This window comes from Suncus etruscus, chromosome 3, assembly GCF_024139225.1.
Source record: "Suncus etruscus isolate mSunEtr1 chromosome 3, mSunEtr1.pri.cur, whole genome shotgun sequence".
Taxonomy (NCBI): Eukaryota; Metazoa; Chordata; class Mammalia; order Eulipotyphla; family Soricidae; genus Suncus; species Suncus etruscus.
This window is the reverse complement of record NC_064850.1, coordinates 14,260,389-14,279,112: the sequence shown is the minus strand read 5'-3', so window position 1 is coordinate 14,279,112 and position 18,724 is coordinate 14,260,389. Positions and strand designations below refer to the sequence as shown.

Below are 18,724 nucleotides of genomic sequence, written 5' to 3'. Positions count from 1 at the left end.
GACAAACACCTGGCTCGTGTGTGTGTGTGTGTGTGTGTGTGTGTGTGTGTGTGTGTGTGTGTGTGTGGTGGGGGGAGGTCTGCTGTGCTGTGCTGCCTTCCTGGGTGAGGCAGAAGAGACTCAAGTCTCCTTTTACTCCCAGAGCTAGCCTCAAGCTCCCAAGAAGCCTGAAGGAGAACCTCAACTCTGCAATGATCAGTGGATTACCCATTGCCCCCACCCAGGGCCTATGCTGCTGAGCTCTAAGCATCCTAAATCCCAAAGCCCAAGATCCTCTTCTTCCTGGCCTCCCTTCAAGCACTGCACAGAAATGCTCAGTGAAATTGGGAAGGTAGCCATGAACCCAAAATGCATCCTTTGACGCTAAGTGCTGAGGGAGGTTTGTGCCTTGGGGTGTGTGTGAAATCAGGACCATCTAGGGATCATCAGAGCAGTAACATAGGCTGGGGGGATCGTGCTTTGTATTCTTCTTAGGGAAAACATCCATCTCTCAGCACACAGCCCAGTTGGGCTGGGGGGCGAGGGGAAGGAGACCCAGTACCTAGAAAGCTGGACTGTGATTCGAGTCCCCCAGCTAGAGTAGGGTGGAGGGAGGGAAGGAACAAACAGTGAGCCAAGGCCTGTACAAAAGAACTATACACTTTACATATATATTTATATACAGCATATAAATCTCTTTTTTTTTTCAGTTCCCAACAACACCCTCCCCCCTCCAACGGAAAACAAACAGAAAGAACAAAACAAAACAAACCTAAAAGTTGTCAGTAGCAGATCCGAAACCTTACAATAAGAGAGAGAATAAAGTCCTTCTTCCCGTTCCTTTCCTTGCCGTGGCCTTAGAGATGGTGTCGCTATAGGGACCCAGGAAAGGAAAGGTGCCACTCGAGTGACTCAAAGTGCAAACCCTCTGGGCTCGGCTGATGTGGCTGGCTGCAGCTGGCCATGGGCGATGCTGGTGGAGGGCGGCATCTGATGAACTGTCCTGTCCCCTGCACTGACCACCTGCCCTTGGATCTTCTGCTCCTTAGACGAGGCGTCCTACTGCAGGGGAGATGGGGAGAGGGAAGCAGTGATTGGCCTTGGGTTTGGGGGATGTATAGGGGGCTTCATGGGGGGGGCTATTACCCTACTAGAGCTACCCATGATGTGCTCGGGGGCTGGAAAGGAAAAGGGGAATCCAGGAGCCTAACAGGACTGACACAACCCTGTGTGACTAATCGGATCCATAACTATAAGGGCACCGTGTGGTATTCCAGAGAATGAGGCTTTGACCAAGACTACCATTGGGATAGTCACAAATGACAGTACTTCGACATCAGCCCTCCAGCCCAGGGATGGGGAAGGATAGAGAGGCAAGGCTAGGGGTTTGTTTAAAGGTGAGGTGTGGCACTCACACTTTCTATGAAATTTTCCACAATTAAATAGCCTAAGTCCCTCCACTTCAGGTGCATGTGGGGGCCCAAGGAGAGGAACCCCCCAAAGCTGGCAACTTACTGAGTGGGTTTGTGCCTGCTCTTTTTCCTTGGGGGAAGCTGCCGAGACTACCACCTGCAACAAATGGGAACAGATAATGCTGAAGAGGTACAATCACAGAGCTGGGGAGCTGCTGTTTCTCCAGTATGGCCCCTGGGCCATCAAACCCCCAGAATGAAGAGCCCATCGAGAAAGAGCTGGAAAGTATGTACCCATTAGGCTAGGACCCTACCTCCTCGATGTCCCCTCAGCTGTTCCCTAAGAAAAGGTTGGTGTGGGTGGACGTTAACATAAACTTCTGAGGCCAGAGAGATAGCACAGTGGTAGGGCCTTGCATGTGGATGACCTGGGAGGGACCTGGTTCAATTCCCGGCATCCCATATGGTCTCCCAGCCTGTCGGGGTGATTTTTGAGTGCAGAGCCAGGAGTAAACCCTGAGCGCAGCTGGGTGTGGCCCAACAACCAACCAACCAACCTATCAACCAATCAATAAATAAAGTTTAAAAACAACAACAACAACATAAACTTCTGGGTACTAGTCTTTTGAGTCAAAGAGTGTCAGACCTGGAAGGAATCTTAGCAAATCTGCTATGGGAAGGCAAATCTGGAAATGGAGGCTGAGAGCAGTGGAAAGGCTCCTGTAAGAACTCCTGTGAAGAAGTCATAGCCTCCCCTTGTCCCCAATACCTGAGACTTCTGCAGGGGATCAGAGTTGGAGGCAAGTACTCCAAAAATGGAGCACCTGGGATCACGTGACCATGTGCACTTTCCTGCTGGGTAGGAACAGAAAATGGAGACCAGAACTGCCCTGCTTGCCTCTGCTTCTGTCTCAGGCTTCCATGATTGGCTGAGCTAGTATAGAGAGAGAAAGGGTGATGGGTCTGTTCCCAGACTAATCCATTGTCATGTGGTCCAACTACTCATCCTTCACACACAGTTAGGTAAAGAATCCTTACAACCTCAAAAAAAGGAAATAAAATGAAATAGAATGGAGAGCTGGTTGCCATTGGGTATACAGTTTTTCCAATAGGGAGAGCAACTTGGAGTGAAGGACAGAGCCATGCTGGCATAGGACACAGCAGAGCCAGGTGGTGAGATTCTAGATCTGCACATAGCAGAGGGGCAGCAAGGCCCTCTGGGTGGAGTGTCAGGAAGAGAGTGCACAGGTGAGGGCTAGCGAGTGCTCCATCCACATGGGAAAGTTATTCAGAGCTTGAGAGAGCTTCCCCTTGTAAGAAGGGGACTCACAGGCAGAGAAGAGCGCCCCCTGGTGTTCCCATTTCCTAAACTGCTTCAGAGTTCCATCATTCAGACCCATGATGATGGAACAGGCTTGAGAGATCGAAAATAGTTTGTTGTTGTTGTTTTCGTGCCACTGGAAAATGCTCAAGGCTTACTCTGGCTCTGCACTCAGGAATTACTCCTGGAAGACTTGGGAGATCATATGGAATGCTTGGGATCTAATCCAAGTTGGATGCTTGCAAGGCAAGTACCCTACACAATGTACTATGCCCCTAGCCTGGAAAGGCCTACCGTCGTTTTCACTTGAGGAAACTCAGACAGTATCTGGAGCCAGAATCTGGTTGTCCCCCATCTAAAATGCAAGCCCCTCTCATCCCAGCAGAGGGTGCCACCTGACCCTACAGAGCCAAGGTACTGGGTCCATGTGGGCCCATGAAGCTCTTCTGCCACATCCCGGAGCTGAGGGGAGGACAGAAACATTTTGTGTTTTTCCAAGGATTTTCACCACAAGCCTGGCTCTGTGCTATGTTCTTCACACCCACCATCTTGTTACATCTTCATGCCACATCCACGAAGTGGGGCAAAATCAGCTCCATTTTGAAGATGAGGAAACTGAGACCTGAAGAATGCTAAGAGGTCACCCAGACATGAGAGAAACAGGATCCAAGGCCAAGTGCGAGTGATCTCAGAACCTCTGATTCCCTTCAGTTTTCTCTCCTCAAGTCTGGAGCCAGGACTACCAGGCTTCTTCTACACCTTCCATTTGGGTCCACTCTCCTAGGCGACACTCTCCTAGAACTTGGAGTTTCTACAGAAGCTTTGATTTCAAGCTGGACCTGTACCCCACTCCTCACCCACCGAGGTGTCTCCCTGGGTTTTCTTCTAGTAAACAGGATTATGCTGCTCACACACAGGACAAATTTCAAACACTTGGTCCAACTCAAGGGATCAAGTCTGGCTGGGCCCATACCTATAAGCAAACTGAGCACATTTCTCTTCCTCTTCAAGCACCGATAGGCTCCCCAACTGCAAAATGAACTAGGGGGCCTCAGAGCCTTCCATCTCCTAGGACAGTGTGTCTTGTGGAGACACAGGGAACAGAGTAGTTCTGTTCTACTTATTTCCACGCACTCTCCTCTCCCCATCCCCACTGATGATATAGCTTTCTTCTCCTACCCCTGACTATCACGCATAAAGGCACACACACAGCATGTGCACTTGTACATACAGAAAGTCACATGGGCAGTGCACATCCATGCACACAGGTCATCAGACTTTTAGGCTTCACACACATGCAGACATATGATGACACAGACATACCTGCATTCTAATGCAGGGTATGTCACTGCCACCTGCCTCCCAAACAGACAAACTACACAGACATGAGAGACATATCCAACCATGACACTTTCAACCCTGCGGTGTGCTGAGGAGTCAACAGCACTTCCAAACCCTTGGGGTGGGGTTCAAGAAAGAGACTGAAGAGCTCAGAAAGGATGACAGCTATACATGGAAGTGCTTTGGAGGTCATCCTGGACACAGCTGGGATGACAATTTGAAAGGAAAACCTGTCCCAGCTGAGTCTGGTCCAAGCAGACCCATTGGGAAAAACAGGCTTCATAAATACACTATCTATGTGCCATCATCTGGAATCATGCTTTTATTACATGGACAGCAACTTCCATTCACACATGTCCCTTGTTCCCCAGTCCTCCCACACACACACACACCGTCTCAGCATTTCTCACAATCCTCCGACCTACCATCTTTGTCCTTCATTGACTGTCAGGATAGGGCTCTTGGTCTCGGAGTGTGAAGTGTAAGCACCCCTTAAACAGCAGGACAAATCAGCATCCGAGTTTTCTCTCCTGAGGGAGCCAAGGCCCTGGGCTGCTGGGGAAAGCCCTAGGAGGCCAGGAGTGGGGTGCCAGCACTTACCATCTTTGCTGACACCCAGGCAGCCCTTCAGTTCAGGCAGCGAGATGACCTTGTCCTTGTTCAGGTCGCAGTAGTCAGTGAAGCGCCGGGCGCATTTCTTGGGCTTAGCTTTCTTCTTCACGTAGCGCTTGAAGGGTTTCATCTCCCGCTTGTTTATGTCGTTGCTGCTGTTGCTGTCCAGCTGGCTGAAGTACCAGTGCACCACACGCTCCTCCAGGGTGTGGCTGGGGTCTGGCTCTGAAAACCTGGGTCAGGGCAGACAACCCAACCCAAGGACATGGCTCAGGATCCCTAAGGAACCATCAGCTTCACCGTGATGCTCCTCCCAATAGGACAGCTGGCAGGACACTGGTGTGGGAATACCAACAACCAGGTCAAAATGGTCCCTCCAGGCCCAAATTTTCTCTGCCCCATGTCAATCTCTCCAGGTAGAGTCTCAAAACTGGGTATTTCATTTCTTGGGAGCGCCCCCAAGTGGGTGATCTTGCCTACATAAACCTGCCCACTTCCTACTGTAGCTAGAATGTTTTGGAATAAGACGGGTGCTCTGGGCATCCTGGAGTCCTTGACCTCATCTGTGAAAAATACCTGGGACCCCGACTTGCTCTTGGATATTCCTCCTCTAAAAAGGCAAAGTGGATGGAGATCAAGGGATGAATGTCTCGGCCAGAAGCCACACACCTGACTCCAGGCCAGGTCCTGGCATAGCTTCCAAATGGGTATGTGGAGTAGCCCATAACTTCCAGTTGGCCATTATCTTAGTAAGTGTCTCAAACATGTGAAACAGACATGGATAATTCCATGTCCTATGTTATGTGTCTATGGCCAGGCAGAGAGGAGTAAGAACTCTGTTCATCACTGATGTAAGGTTGGCATGAACAGAGATGCTGAGACTGAGGTCATCCCCAGTCACTTTCCATGCAAAGACTATATCCAGGGGAGCCCAGACATCCATATGCTAACTGGAACCGCAAAGGGATTCTGCTGAGGCACACTTTATTAATTTATATTGACTAGAATGTGTCTCAATGTCCTGGGCACAGCAGTGACCATGTCTAACGTAGCCTGAGTACACACAGTAGTCACAGAGTAAAAAATTTCCAGCACTGAGCAAAATGGAAAGAAAGTACAGCAGGTAAAATGCTAGCTTTGCTTTCAGCCAACTTGAGTTTGATCCCCAGCACCACATGTGGTACCTCTGAACCCTTCCAGGAAAGATCTCTGAGCACAGGCTTAGGAGTAAAACCCTGAGTACAACTGGGCACACCCCAAACAATAACCAAAAACCACCTCTAAGGTGTGTTCCTGTCTACAGTGCCATCCATATATTTTACTCCCTTCTGCCCCTTATTCCTAAAGAAAGGAATGGCAGAAGCCAACCTTTGGTTTTATTTTTGAGCCACCTCTGGTGGTCCTCAGGGGGCTACACTACATGTGTGTGGTTGGTCCTGGTGGTGTCTTATGGGCTCATGCACTGCTGGAGATCCACCCCACTTTTGCTCTCGCCTGCAAAGCATGTGCTCCAATGCTTTAAACCTTCTTCCAGCCAATATTGACAACTTTGAAAGCCAGTAACAGGTCCACTCTGGAATGGGTGACAGATGTGAAGCCAGAAGCACCATCCCAGAGACCACTGCCCTCTAACTGAATGGTTAAATTATAACCTACACGTCTTTAAAATTGTAAAATTAAGCCCAATGCTCTTATTACATTTGGGTTTGTTAAACAGCTTAACTCCTGTTAATTAAACAGCTGTGAATAACTTTATAAATCTGAGGTCTGCATAAAAAATTATACATAAATTACAAAATATCCTTCCTAAAAATGAAAAAAGTTATTGAGGTATTGGACTCTATAATGTTGCTAATTATACTTCCATATAATATATAATTCCAAAATTACACCTGTTGTCAGAGATCACTTTCCTCTACCAGTGTCTTAAGGATCCCTCCTAAACTCCCTTCTTCCTATACCTGGAACTTTGCTCAGAGTAAAGGGGGACAGGCCCTTGGGTTCAGATCTCTATACACTTTCCATTTGTCAGGAAAAATGGTGGAGGTTAGGAGCCATTCACACTCATAAACTCAGTCCACAGGCACCAGGACAGAATGTGTGGTCAGCATTGATCAGAAGTGGTTCTCCAAGTGACCCAGGCAGATCCTTAAACTTCCTATTGAGAAACTATTTGAGAGGCAATTATATGTGGGAGGCCCAGATTTAATTCTAGCACTGCAGGGTCCACCAAGCACTGAGCTGGAAATAATCCCTAAGTATCCCTACAGATGGCCCAAAAAGAGAAAGCAAGAAAGAAAAATAATAATACTTAAGCACTTGCCAAAACCTTGGTGTTCTTCTTGGGAATTTCCAAAGAAGACCATCTTGGCTGCCTCTGGAGGAATGAGCCACCCCAAAGTGACCTCAATGTTCAGAGAGAAAAAGGAGGTTCACTAGTGGGGATAGAGAGGCAATAAGCACGTAAAGTGCTTGCCTTGCACTTCGCCAATGCAGATTCAATCCCTCACAGTATTATTGATTCTCTGCCACCAGGAGTAATTCCTGAGTCCAGAGCTAAGAGTAAATCCTGAACTCTGCCTGATATGGCTCAGTTACTCCATCCCCCAATTTTCATTACCCAAAATCCACCAGGCCAGCCTGGGAACCTGGGAACTTGGAGTCAAGGGCCTCTGGCTTTCTCCCTCTTCCCAGAAAAGGCAGAGCTTGCTGTTCCTAACCACCCCTGGTCTCCAGTCACCCATGCCCTGTTCCCACAAAACAGCAGTCATTTCTGCATGGAAATGGTCATTTCTGCATGCCAGAGCCCTACTCTGGACCCCGATCCTTTGTTTTAGCCAATCTCTAAGAACATTACAAGCAAATATTCCTTACTGTTGGGGGCCACAGATGCTTCCAAGAACCTAAACACATGCAGCAACACATGGAAACTACATATTTCAGGGGTTCAACAGATGTCCTCGAGCACACTTGAAGTTCATGAGCTCAGGCTTGACTCTGAGGAGAACGAGGCAAGTCCAGCCTTGATTCTAGAAGGACATTCAGTATGAATCTTACAAAAATAATAATGGAGAGGGCTGGGTGATAGCCTCCACATTTTCACAATAAAATGAAAGAAAGGAGAAAACCCTGAAAGCACCTCACTTTCACTGAGAAGGTGAGTGAAGGCTCTGGTGTGGGAGCTGACTTAGCTATGAGTCTCAGCCTACATAGCTCTATCTAAGGTCTCCTTGATAGAGACTGAGATTTCTAAAGAGCCCCATCTTTCCTCAGCCAAACTCAAAAGAAGACCTGGAGGCCTCTGAAAACAAAGAAGTGCCCAAGATTTCCCCAAGGGAGTACAGGATGGGTCAGGGGGCAGGGCATGGGTAAGGCAAGAAGGTTTTCCTCAGGGTCTCTCTGACTCTCAAGCCATTTTTACAGGAGACCTTTCCTTTAGGGCTAGACCTCCCACCCCTGCAAGTCACTCTTGACTTCAAAGGCAGACCCCACTCTTGCATCCTTCTAGAAGGATGCCACTTAAAAACAGTGGCAGCTTATATGGTCCCCCAAGCCCTGCCAGGAGTGATCTCTGAGTACATAGACAGAAATATAGCCTAAAAATTAAAGCAAGGGCTGGAGAGACAGCACAGCAGTAAGGCATATTTGTCTTGCATGCAGCCGACCCAGGACAGAGCCCAGTTCGATTCCTGGCATCCCATATGGTCCTCCGAGACTGCCAGGAGTGATTTCTAAGTGCAGAGACAGGAGTAACCCCTGAGCACTGCTGGGTGTGGCCCCCAAACAAACAAACAAACAAACAAAAAGATAAAAAAAAAAAAAAAGTAAAGCAAACAGGGGCCGGAGAGATAGCATGGAGGTAAGGCATTTGCCTTTCATGCAGAAGGTTATTGGTTGGAATCCCAGCATCCCATATGGTCCCCGAAGCTTGCCAGAAGTGATTTCTGAGCATGGAGCCAGGAGTAACCCCTGAGCACTGCTGGGTGTGACCCAAAAACCAAAAAAAAAAAAAAAAAAAAAAAAAAAGTAAAGCAAACGAAAAACAGTGGCAACCTGCACTCCCACCTACAGGCTTAGAGCTTTCACTTCCATCCTCTCTCATACCCCTGTATCCAAAACTGCACCCCTCAAATCAGGCCTTCTGTCTAAATTGCTCCTCAGACAGAGGCTATGTCTTTCTGCCCCCAAGAAGGTACAAAAGCTGTTCCAGGCTCTATGCCATGGACTTTCTACTTCCACTCCAAGAACTCTTTGGACACAAGGAACATCCTTATTTCCTTGGAGACGGCACAGACGTGACATCCACACAATACAAGGTCCAGACTGGGGAATGTGCCTTGAAACTGAATTGTCTGCCCTGCCTCTGGGCTGTTGGTTGGTCTATTGCACTGACTTCCATTTCCAGGAATGAAGAAACTCCATGGGGGCAAATCCCTGTCTGGTCTGGGCCCCAGAGGCTTCAGCCAGGTGAGGAGGTGGCTGTCCTCTCTTGCAGCACTCTCAGTTTTCTTTCACAGCCCCTGCCCTACAGCCAGGCCTTTGGCTGTAATGCTCGGCTGGAGAGCCAGCCCCATTTCCCACAAGGAAGCTGGCTTTGGCCAAGATCTTGGACCCGGTTCTGCTGTCCCAAGCAGTTTTAAAGAAAGGTGAGGCAGGGCGGCCTGGAGGTGCTAGCCAAGCCAAGCAGACTCAAGAGACCCATCTGGAGTCAGACGGGCCCTGCCAGCTGTGCTGGTGGGGTTGGGAAGTGCAGAGTCAGCCGCATTCTAGCCCCTTCCTGGCATAGTCCAGTATAGTCTACAAGTAACCATTCCGGTGGGCAACAGGAAGTCCCATGTTCAAGGACTCTCTTTACAAGAGTAGGTGAGGGGCCAGGAGACTCTCACAACCCCTCACATCTCTGCCCATGGTTGATTTGGGGGGGGGGGGTTAAATAGAGGAACTGGCTAGCCAGGATCTCAGAATTTCCCTTTGTGACTGAGGGTCACTAGGCTATTAGGTGGCTTCTAGGTGCCATAGGGAAAGCTGATGGAAGGGACAAGCTCTGTCTCCTGGAATCTTAATGGGAATAACCAAGGGGGGCATTCAAACACCCAACAAACATTCACTGTGGATCTCCTGAAAATGCAATGTACTTGTGGCCCCAACCTGCATGCATGTGTGTGCGTGTGCGCACGCGCGCGCACACACACACACACACACACACACACACAACATATGACACAGATACTCCCATGCCACCTTGTTCTAGTGTGCTAGATTCTGAGATTTCGGTGGAGCTGCCATTCACTGCTTAATCAAGATAGAGGCGCAGTCACAAAAGTCAACACCTCCTCACACTCCTGACAACTAAAAAGTTTTCCTATCCTACTGACTTGGTTACTGGAGCTTTAGAAAACTGTCTCATACGACTTAATGTTTCTATATTGGGGGAGTGGTATTGGGGACACACCAGCTATGCTCAGGGCATACTCTTGGATCTGTGCTCCATGATCATTCCTGGGAACATACGTAGCCCCAGTAATTAAATCAGGGCCAGTTCTATTCAAGGCAAGCACTTTAACCTCTGTACTTGTACCAATATCCCCAAACCTCCATCATGAAAGCATGTTTTAATCCATGCTCCCCTCACCATTCCCTTAATGTACCCTCTTGCTCTATTTTGCTCCCTACCCAGTCATTTCCCAGAGGGCCAGCAGGATGATTCTTAAAAATAGCAATAGTCACAGGGCTGTCTAATTCCCATTTGGTATGAATCACAGGTCAAGCATATCCTTTCCACTGTGATAGTCTTATCATCTTTCTATAAACAGCCTGTTTCCTGACTATAAGCCACGCTCCTTACAATTTCTTACAGAAACCCTCCCTGGCGAAGAGCCTGCTCTCTGACCTTATGACCTTATGACTCTCTTTTGAGTTGATCAGAGGCAAGACCAGACATTTCCCCATTCATAAGTGAAGATGTAGCTCCAAGTTCACTTCCCAGGGAAGGAATTCCCTCACCTGCCTTTCTTACCTAGGATCCCATGGCAATTTTTTCTGTTTCTATTTTCACACGGATTTTGACCACATGTCCCTTAAGATCCAAGCTCCTGCCGGCCAGAAATTGTGCCCATTTCCTTGTATGTCCCCAGATTCCTGCACAGAGTTTATGCTAGGAATGTCTGAATGCTGAGTTTTGTATGGGCTGAAAGCTAGTACAGTAGGGAGCATGCATGAGTGCAGTTTGATTCCTAGTACCATGCAGGGGGTGACCCAGTTCATATCTGGCACTGCAGGGCCCACACAGTGTAGCATCCTCACACTGAACAATCAACCAGGCTGTCCAAGAATAAGAAAAGAGTTTGTGCAAAGCCAAACTCTATCCTGACTGAATGACCGAGAGCTGGTTGGGCAAAAGGTGCCCTCTTTTCTGCCCTGTCCTAAGTGGGTCTATTTCCCACTGGTCCAGCTTATGTAACCATTTCAAGGGCCAGACCCCTAGAGCAAACAGGAGAGATCCAATGAAGCTTTTGGAATCTCCTCCTGGAAGCCCGACTCTATCTGCAATTCAGAGTCAGGGTCCAAACCCAAGAAACCTGGATCCCTCAATTTTCTTGTCATCTCTGCCGTGGCTGTGTCTCTCAGCCTCCTGCTACCCTGAGTATTCACCCTTTCATGGTAGCCTAAAGCCTGGCCAGCAATCTGGCCTTGCAGTGCACCCTTGTCTCTCAGGCCCAGGCAGAATAATACAAGGTCCTAGTGACAAAGTAAGGGCCTTAATGAGCCTGGAGCCTGCATGTGACCTCCTGATGGTCCTGCTAATCAGGAGAAAAGAGGGGGCTTTATCCAGGCATGTCTCTTTCAAACTAGATCCATGCCTCCTTAGCAGTATATTCATTTAACAAGTGCAGATCACGTACACTATTCTGGCTTTTTAAAATGGATCAGGAAAGAAGATAGAGCAGGTTCTTTCTCTCCCAGGACTTACATTTTTCTCAGGGTGGAAAGAGAGAGAGAGAGATGATGAAGAGAAAAGTCAGCAAAACATCCAACAATGATGGATGCCAGACTGAGAATTAGAGGTGCTTTGAGAGATGGTGACAGGGCAGGCTCTTGGGCACCAGAAGGCCATAGAGAGGAAGACAGCTAAATGGACAAATAGCAAGGTTTGAGGTGGAGAGTATTTGATTCTTTGGTATCTGGAGCCCATAGATCCAAGCTGGCAAAAAGGGGCTAGGTGGCCCAAGTTTGGCTCATTTGGGGGACCAGTGATGAACAAACATAATGACAAGAAGAGGAGGCAGAAGTGAAGGAGCCATTTCTGATAGCCAGCTGCTCTAAGCCAAAGTGTCTGTGGCAGGGTCACAGACTGAAAAGGCCAGTCATGCAGGATATTCTGGGAAGGTTTTCCAACCCAAGAGAACAAGTGCTCGGCTAGCTCTTCACTTTTAGAAGGGTTTCTCTTCCTTCTTCCCTGCCTGGTCCCGCACCCTTAAGTTCTAAACTTTTCTCTATTTACCTTCACCTTATCTGGCTCTGGATGATATGCTCTGCCTCTCAGTCACACAGTTACCAGACTTTCACTCGCATCCATTCTGAACACGGTCAAGTTAACAGGCACTTTAAATGAAAAACAGGTTTAGGGAAAAAGTTATTTTTTAAACTTCTCCCAACTCTAATTGCACCCAAAAGTGGGGCTGGGTTTTATTTTGTGTTTTTGTTTGTTTGGTTGGTTGGTTGTCTTTCTAGGAAATATAAAAACCTCTTCCCTAAGGACACAGTGGTATCAAAAACATTTATAAACATCTTTGTTCTTATTTTCTGCAAAACATCCCTTCAACTTGTGATTCTAGGCAAGGCATCATCCTGGCTGTTCCTGGTAGGGAAGCAGGAAACAAAACATCCAGGTTCGCACCTCTTTAGACCTTCCCACACCCAAAGGCCCTGCATGGGCTGGGATGCAACCAGTGAGCAGTGACCTGGAACTGGGTGTTCCGAATGTCCACCTTCATTGCCTCAGGACACGGAACCACTTTAAGTTCCAGGGTTCCTGCTTAAGATGATGAGCCCAGGGGCAGTCATGGATGGGTTCTTCTGCCCGCCTGGGGCCTGGCCGTGGCATTCCTTGGCACTTCTTGTCTTGAGATACACTGGGCAAATACAATACCTTTCCTTGATGAAACTACGTGTTTCATGAAACTATAAGTTTCATTTCCCTACTGAGCATATGCCATGCCCCAGTCTCATTTGGTTGTGGGAGCATCCAATTCTATTACAAAGAGTTCTTTGGAATTCTCTGGAAGCCAGAAAGGCCCAAGGCTCTTGTTTTCTCAGAATGAAAAAAAAGGCTGCATGTGCTCTGTATTCTTTCCTGAAAGCACTGCCCCTATCATGTGTCATCTCTTCCCTGCCTGCCTTTCACAACTCTTACACAAACACCCCCATTTCCAGCCTCAAGTGCTACAAGTTTCTAGAGTCTTTGGACTTAACCTATCATCAGGTAACTAAAAGCCGGAGATAAGTAACTGCCAAAGAATAGGGAGGGTGAAAGCACAGGGAGATTTTCTGACAGGAGTTTGGACAAAGCCATAGTTCCTTGGTTTCAGGGAAAGGATGGGTTCTCGGCTCTTGCTCTATTCATTCCCTCCCCATCTTTCCAAACTCCCTGAGCATCCAAAAAGTCTGGAGCCTACATTCCTTGCAACACCCAAGTCCTTCTCACGTTCTCACCTCCCACCTCCAGTGGGCGCTGCTGAGTTAATGGCCTGCACCATGTCGGTGGTGAGAGCATCTAAGAGGCTGGTAATAAATTCCATCTTCTTCCCTTCCGGACAACCTGGAAGATAAAGTAAGATGCTAAAGCAGACATGAGGGAAGAAACCATCAAGTAAATAGCTTCTTCCACTACTGGAAGCCATTTTCCAAACCTCTCTGAGTACTTGTCTAGCCAAATCCACCTTGGGGATTAATTTATTGCCCAAATGCTTCTCATAAATCTAGTTTCCTCCAGAGTTCCTTATACCTCACAAGACACCAGACCAAGTGGATAATAATGCTTTTATTTTTAATTTCTACTTTATTTCTTTTATTCATTCATTCTTATTTTCTCTTTCCTTTATTTTCTTTTCCTTCCTTCCTTCCTTCCTTCCTTCCTTCCTTCCTTCCTTCCTTCCTTCCTTCCTTCCTTCCTTCCTTCCTTCCTTCCTTCCTTTTTTTGCTGAATTTCAACTCGTGTTAAATGCATGAGGTGGAATACTGAGTAGTGTGTTCTATCTTCCTGAAATATTGGCAAATCAGAACCTTAAGCCAATGAATAGGAAGTCACAGCAGGGTGTGGAATATATTTCTCCAGAGGTAAGAACCAGGTGCTCCTTTGGATCAAAAGACATGGATATCCTTGAATGGTGAAAGTAGTTTTACCATCCAAATCAAGAACTCCAGAACACCGAACTACTATCTGCCAGAGAGCTGTTCCCTTTCTCCATCCCTCTTATCTTTCAGCTTAGATAACTATCAAGTCCCTTTCTTCTCTTCTCCTTTACTGCACAGTCCAGGGAAACTCCAAGCTATATGATATCCTCAAAGATTTTCTGAATCCTGCCCTGTGGCTGAGAGTTGCATATGTGGGCACTACACTACTGCATACCTGGAGAGATGTGGCCTTGGACCCTTAGCTTCAGCCTCCTTTGACCTGGCAGTACTAACCACAGTCCTCCTCTTTGCAGCAACGATGTCATTCTCTTCCCTCCCATATCAGGTGAAAGGAGATGAACTGTGAGACTGGAGCTCTTCACGCACTCTGTTCTTTGCTATCCTTGGTGCTCATCTTTCCCTCTCTATACAAGCACTGAGCGCCTCTGACCACTAGGTGGCGCACACCCACACCTGGCACAGGGCAGCATCTCAACTCGCTTTTGCTGGAGTGAAAACTAGAAGGATCTCAGGGTGACAGGTCTCCATTCTGCCAGCCTCATTTAAATGTGACTCCCTCCTCTGACTTTCAGGACCTTTAAGTTTCTCTATCATTTTTGGTTTTGGGGTTACATTCATGGCGCTCAGGGGTTACTCCTGGCTCTGCGCTCAGAAAGCACTCCTGGCAGGCTCAGAGACCATTGGGATCAAACCCGGGTCTATCCTGGGTCGGCCGTGTGCATGGCCAACACAGTGCTGCTGTGCTATCTCTCTAGGCCCTCAGTTTCTCTATTTAGGAGATCTAATAGACAGAGGAAGGCTGGTTCAGTCACAAACTCCCCCCTCCCAACACCAAGCCCTGATCTGATCTAATCTGAATTGGTGCTGAGTAAAGACTAGCTAATGTTCCAAGCCACCAGTATTTAGACATCTGATTGTAATTTACTGGCAGGGAACATTATAAATAACAGACATGCAGCACAAGTGTCATTTTGTGGTCCTTGGTGCCTGGCCAGTATGTTTTGTGTTGTATATATTTTAGTGACCGTTTGTGCCAACTGGGATCACTTGGAAGTGCAGGTGACAGCCCCTGCCACACCCCTCAAGATAACCTCTGCCTGTGAATCATCTTCTCTCTGAAGGAAGAGGAGGTTTACAGCCCCCTCCAGATTATTGCCCTAATCACCCTAGGCTAGAGACAGAATTGCAGGGACAGGATTTTTAACTCCCTCCCTACACTGTGTTTGTTGGGGAGTATTTATCTCCCAAGCAGTTCACAGGGACTTGTGGATCATTTATAGCTACTCACAGATGGTGTTGGGGTCACTAGGGCCACACCCAGTAAGGTTGAGGGAACATGGTGTCATGGATCCATTTTGGGGCCTTGTACATGCCAGGCCTGTGCTTCAACTCTGTGAGTTCTCTCCCACCCATGTCTCTACTTAAAAGATAACAAGGGAAAACCAAGGAGAAACCAGGTGCTCAAAGACAAATTTCAGGTTGGCAGCAGCCCCTGAAACTCCTGGTTCAATCATCTTGGGGTACCCTTGCCCAGGGTATCCCCCCTGCAGGTTATAGATAAATAAAGACCAGAAAGGAAGGTGCTGAGACAACCCCCATTCTTTATGAGGAGGGAGCAGAACTGAAGGAAGTGAAGGCACCAACTTGGAATATCACTCAGTACCACCCACCTGGCAGCTCCCTGTCCTTGAAGGGGTCGTCCACCTCAGCACTCTTGGCCCTCGCATCGCTCTCACAACTGGGCATCACGTAGCTGAGGAGAGAAAGGTGCAAGATGGGAGGAGAACAGGTGGGGACCTGAGTCTCCTTGAGTTGTCCCTGTCCAGCAGTGATGGGCACTGCTGAGCCTAGTACAAGCAGGACTGGCAGAGAAATCTATGCCAGTCACACTGCCTGAGTTCAGCACCCATATCCCATGGCACATGCTCAGTCACATGTTTTTTTCTTTTCTTTTGTTTCTTTTTGGTTTTTGGGCCACACCCAGTGACACTCAGGGATTATTCCTGGCTATATGCTCAGAAATCGCTCCTGGCTTGGGGGACCATATGGGACACCGGGAATCGAACCGAGGTCCATTCTGGATCAGCTGCTTGCAAGGCAAACACCCTACCGCTGAGCCACTGCTCTGGCCCCTCAGTCACATGTTCTGCTTAGCGGTCATTAATTCTTCTAATCAAGCCAGCACAACAAGAACAAAGGGCATTGGCATCAGGATCCTTAGGAGCGGCAGTAACTGGCCTTGGACCAGCCTTGGCTGTCTCAGCAAGCTGGGGGTGCAGAGGCTGCCTCTTTTCCCAGGGCCACCCAACTGTGACCAGCGTCTGAGACCCAGAAGCTTTCTCTCAGCACCTCCACTGTACCTGCAGAGTTCATTCTCCTGCTTGGTCCAGACTCCCACCATAACAGGGAGAGCAAACCCAAGATAGGAAGTGTCAGCTTCATTCCAGAGTGTTCTTTTTGCCCTAGGGCTCCACCGCAGGGCCCAGCAGGCTCGAAGCCAGGTGGGAGGTGAGGGGGTCTTACCGGGTGGAGGTCCCAGGCAGCGGGCGTCCCGTGTCCACTAGCACACACCAGCAGTAGCCAGTGGATTGGTGGCACTGCACTGGCTTATAGAGCCCTCCAGGGGCACACTCGGGAATGACAATGCCCTCCCGGGGGTTCTGTCGGGCCTCTTCCAGGGCACTTTGCCGCTCCTGGTCACACGAATAGGCTTTCTCTGCAAGAGAAGACATTATTGTTGGGCCAGAGTGATAGCGCAGTGGTAGGGCATTTGCCTTTCGCATGTCTGATCTAGCACGGACCTAGGTTTGATCCCTGGCATCCCATAAGGTTCCCCAAGCCAGGAGCAATTTCTGAGTGCATAGCACGGAGTAACCCCTGAGCATCACCGGGTGTGGCCCAAACCAGCCCCCCAAAAAAGACACCATTCTAATGACTCCCCCTGTATGGGGGCCCACCCTGAACCCCTTGTACTGAGGGTTTGTCTGGTGCCTCCAGACAGAGCCTTCTGCTGCCCAAGGTGCACCAGCATTCAGATCCAGAAGGTTCTAAGGCAGCAAGAGGTCAAGTTTTGTGCAGGGAGGAGGTGGGGATATGCAACTCTTTCCCTAGTGGGCATTACTGATCACTGTCTGCAGACCTATGTGCAGAGGCCTGGCTGACCTGTGAGCCAAAAGCATGCAGGAGTGCGTGGGTGAGAGGCCACTCTCCCAAGTCCAGACATAGCAGGACAGCGCCCCTGGCTGCCAGCCACTAGGGAAGGAAGCTTACACCTAAAAGAGAGGCTGAAACAAGGTGCAACCTGCTCATTCCCGCCTACCCCCGAGCTCACAGGTCCAGTCTGCTTGCCTACAGCCAGCAGCAGAGAAAACTGGCCGGGCAGGAAGGTGCCTGCACTCTGTGGCCTCTGGAAAAATGTGCATTTGTCTAAACAGTCAGGCCCGCTTTCCCCAGGGCCAGGCTCATGTTGAGGTATTTGGAGGTGCCTCTTGCCAGGCCCCACCCAGCTCAGGAAGCCCCAGGCCCACCTGACCCTTTGCCTGAAAATTCTACCCCACCAAGTCTTCAACTTGCCTTATTTCCTTTTCTTGTATTACTGTGTTGTGTTGTGTTTGTTTGGGGGGCATTAATTAGTGGGGGAAACCTGGGGTGTTGGTGGGACCAGAGTATCATATCGATGCTAAGGATTGAACCTGCGTCTGCCCTATCTCACGCTACACTTACTTTAATAATCTATAAACATCACCCTACAATTTTCCTCTTGAAGGAGATGATAGGAATATAGTGTTGAGCCATCCACAAATCCCACCAAATTTCCTGTTACTAAAGTCCCCATATTTTTTGTTTTGTTTTGTTTGGGGAGTTGTTAGATACACTGTGGTCAGCCTGGCTCTGTCCTCAGGGGTCACTTCTGGCTGTGCTTAAATCATACAGGATGCCATGGATCAAGCCCAAGGTGGAAGACATGCAAGGCATTGTACTCTCTCCAAATTTTTATTTTTATTTTTATTTATTTTTGTTTTTTTGGGTCACACCCAGCAGCACTCAGGGGTTACTCCTGGCTCCAGGCTCAGAAATTGCTCCTGGCAGGCTTGGGGACCATATGGGATGCTGAGATTCAAATCAATGACCTTCTCCATGCAAGGCAAATGCCTTACCCCCATGTTATCTCTCCGGCTCCCAAATTTCTATTCTTAAAGCCAGTGTTTTGATATCATCCATAAATGAGGAGATTATTGGTGTTTCTTGAATAATTGTACAAATGATCAAAATAATAAACTCAGCTCTACTGGAGTCAAGCTCTTAGAAATAATGTCTCTGTTAGTGATACCTGTAGGTACAGTACAACTGTTTCTACCAATTGTAGGTGGCTCAGAGAAATTGAGCAGCTCAGCTCTACTGAAAGAGAAATCAGCTGGCTGAAAGTAATTCTTCAGTCTGTCTTAGGAAAAAGGCTGCAGGGGGCAGAGAGATATCATGGAAGTAAGGCATTTGCCTTTCATGCAGAAGGTCATCGATTCAAATCCCAGCATCCCATATGGTCCCCCGAGCCTGCCAGGAGCGATATCTGAACATAGAGCCAGGAGTAACCCCTGAGTGATGCCAGGTGTAACTCCCCCCGCCCCCCCCCCCCAGAAAAAAGAAA

General features: G+C 48.4%; 1 protein-coding gene across 1 annotated transcript in view; it reads right to left on the bottom strand.

Moving 5' to 3' along the window:
- Positions 1-638: 638 nt before the first annotated feature.
- Positions 639-18,724, bottom strand: part of SMOC1 (SPARC related modular calcium binding 1) — a 159,070-nt gene continuing 140,984 nt past the window's right edge. Inside the window, exons 8-13 of the mRNA XM_049770435.1 lie at positions 16,603-16,795; positions 15,750-15,832; positions 13,378-13,483; positions 4,654-4,898; positions 1,495-1,548; positions 639-1,041 (exon numbers count right to left, since the gene is read on the bottom strand). Of these exons, the coding sequence (XP_049626392.1) occupies positions 1,025-1,041; positions 1,495-1,548; positions 4,654-4,898; positions 13,378-13,483; positions 15,750-15,832; positions 16,603-16,795 (698 nt within the window). The 3' untranslated portion in view covers positions 639-1,024. The remainder of the gene's footprint in view (positions 1,042-1,494; positions 1,549-4,653; positions 4,899-13,377; positions 13,484-15,749; positions 15,833-16,602; positions 16,796-18,724) is intronic.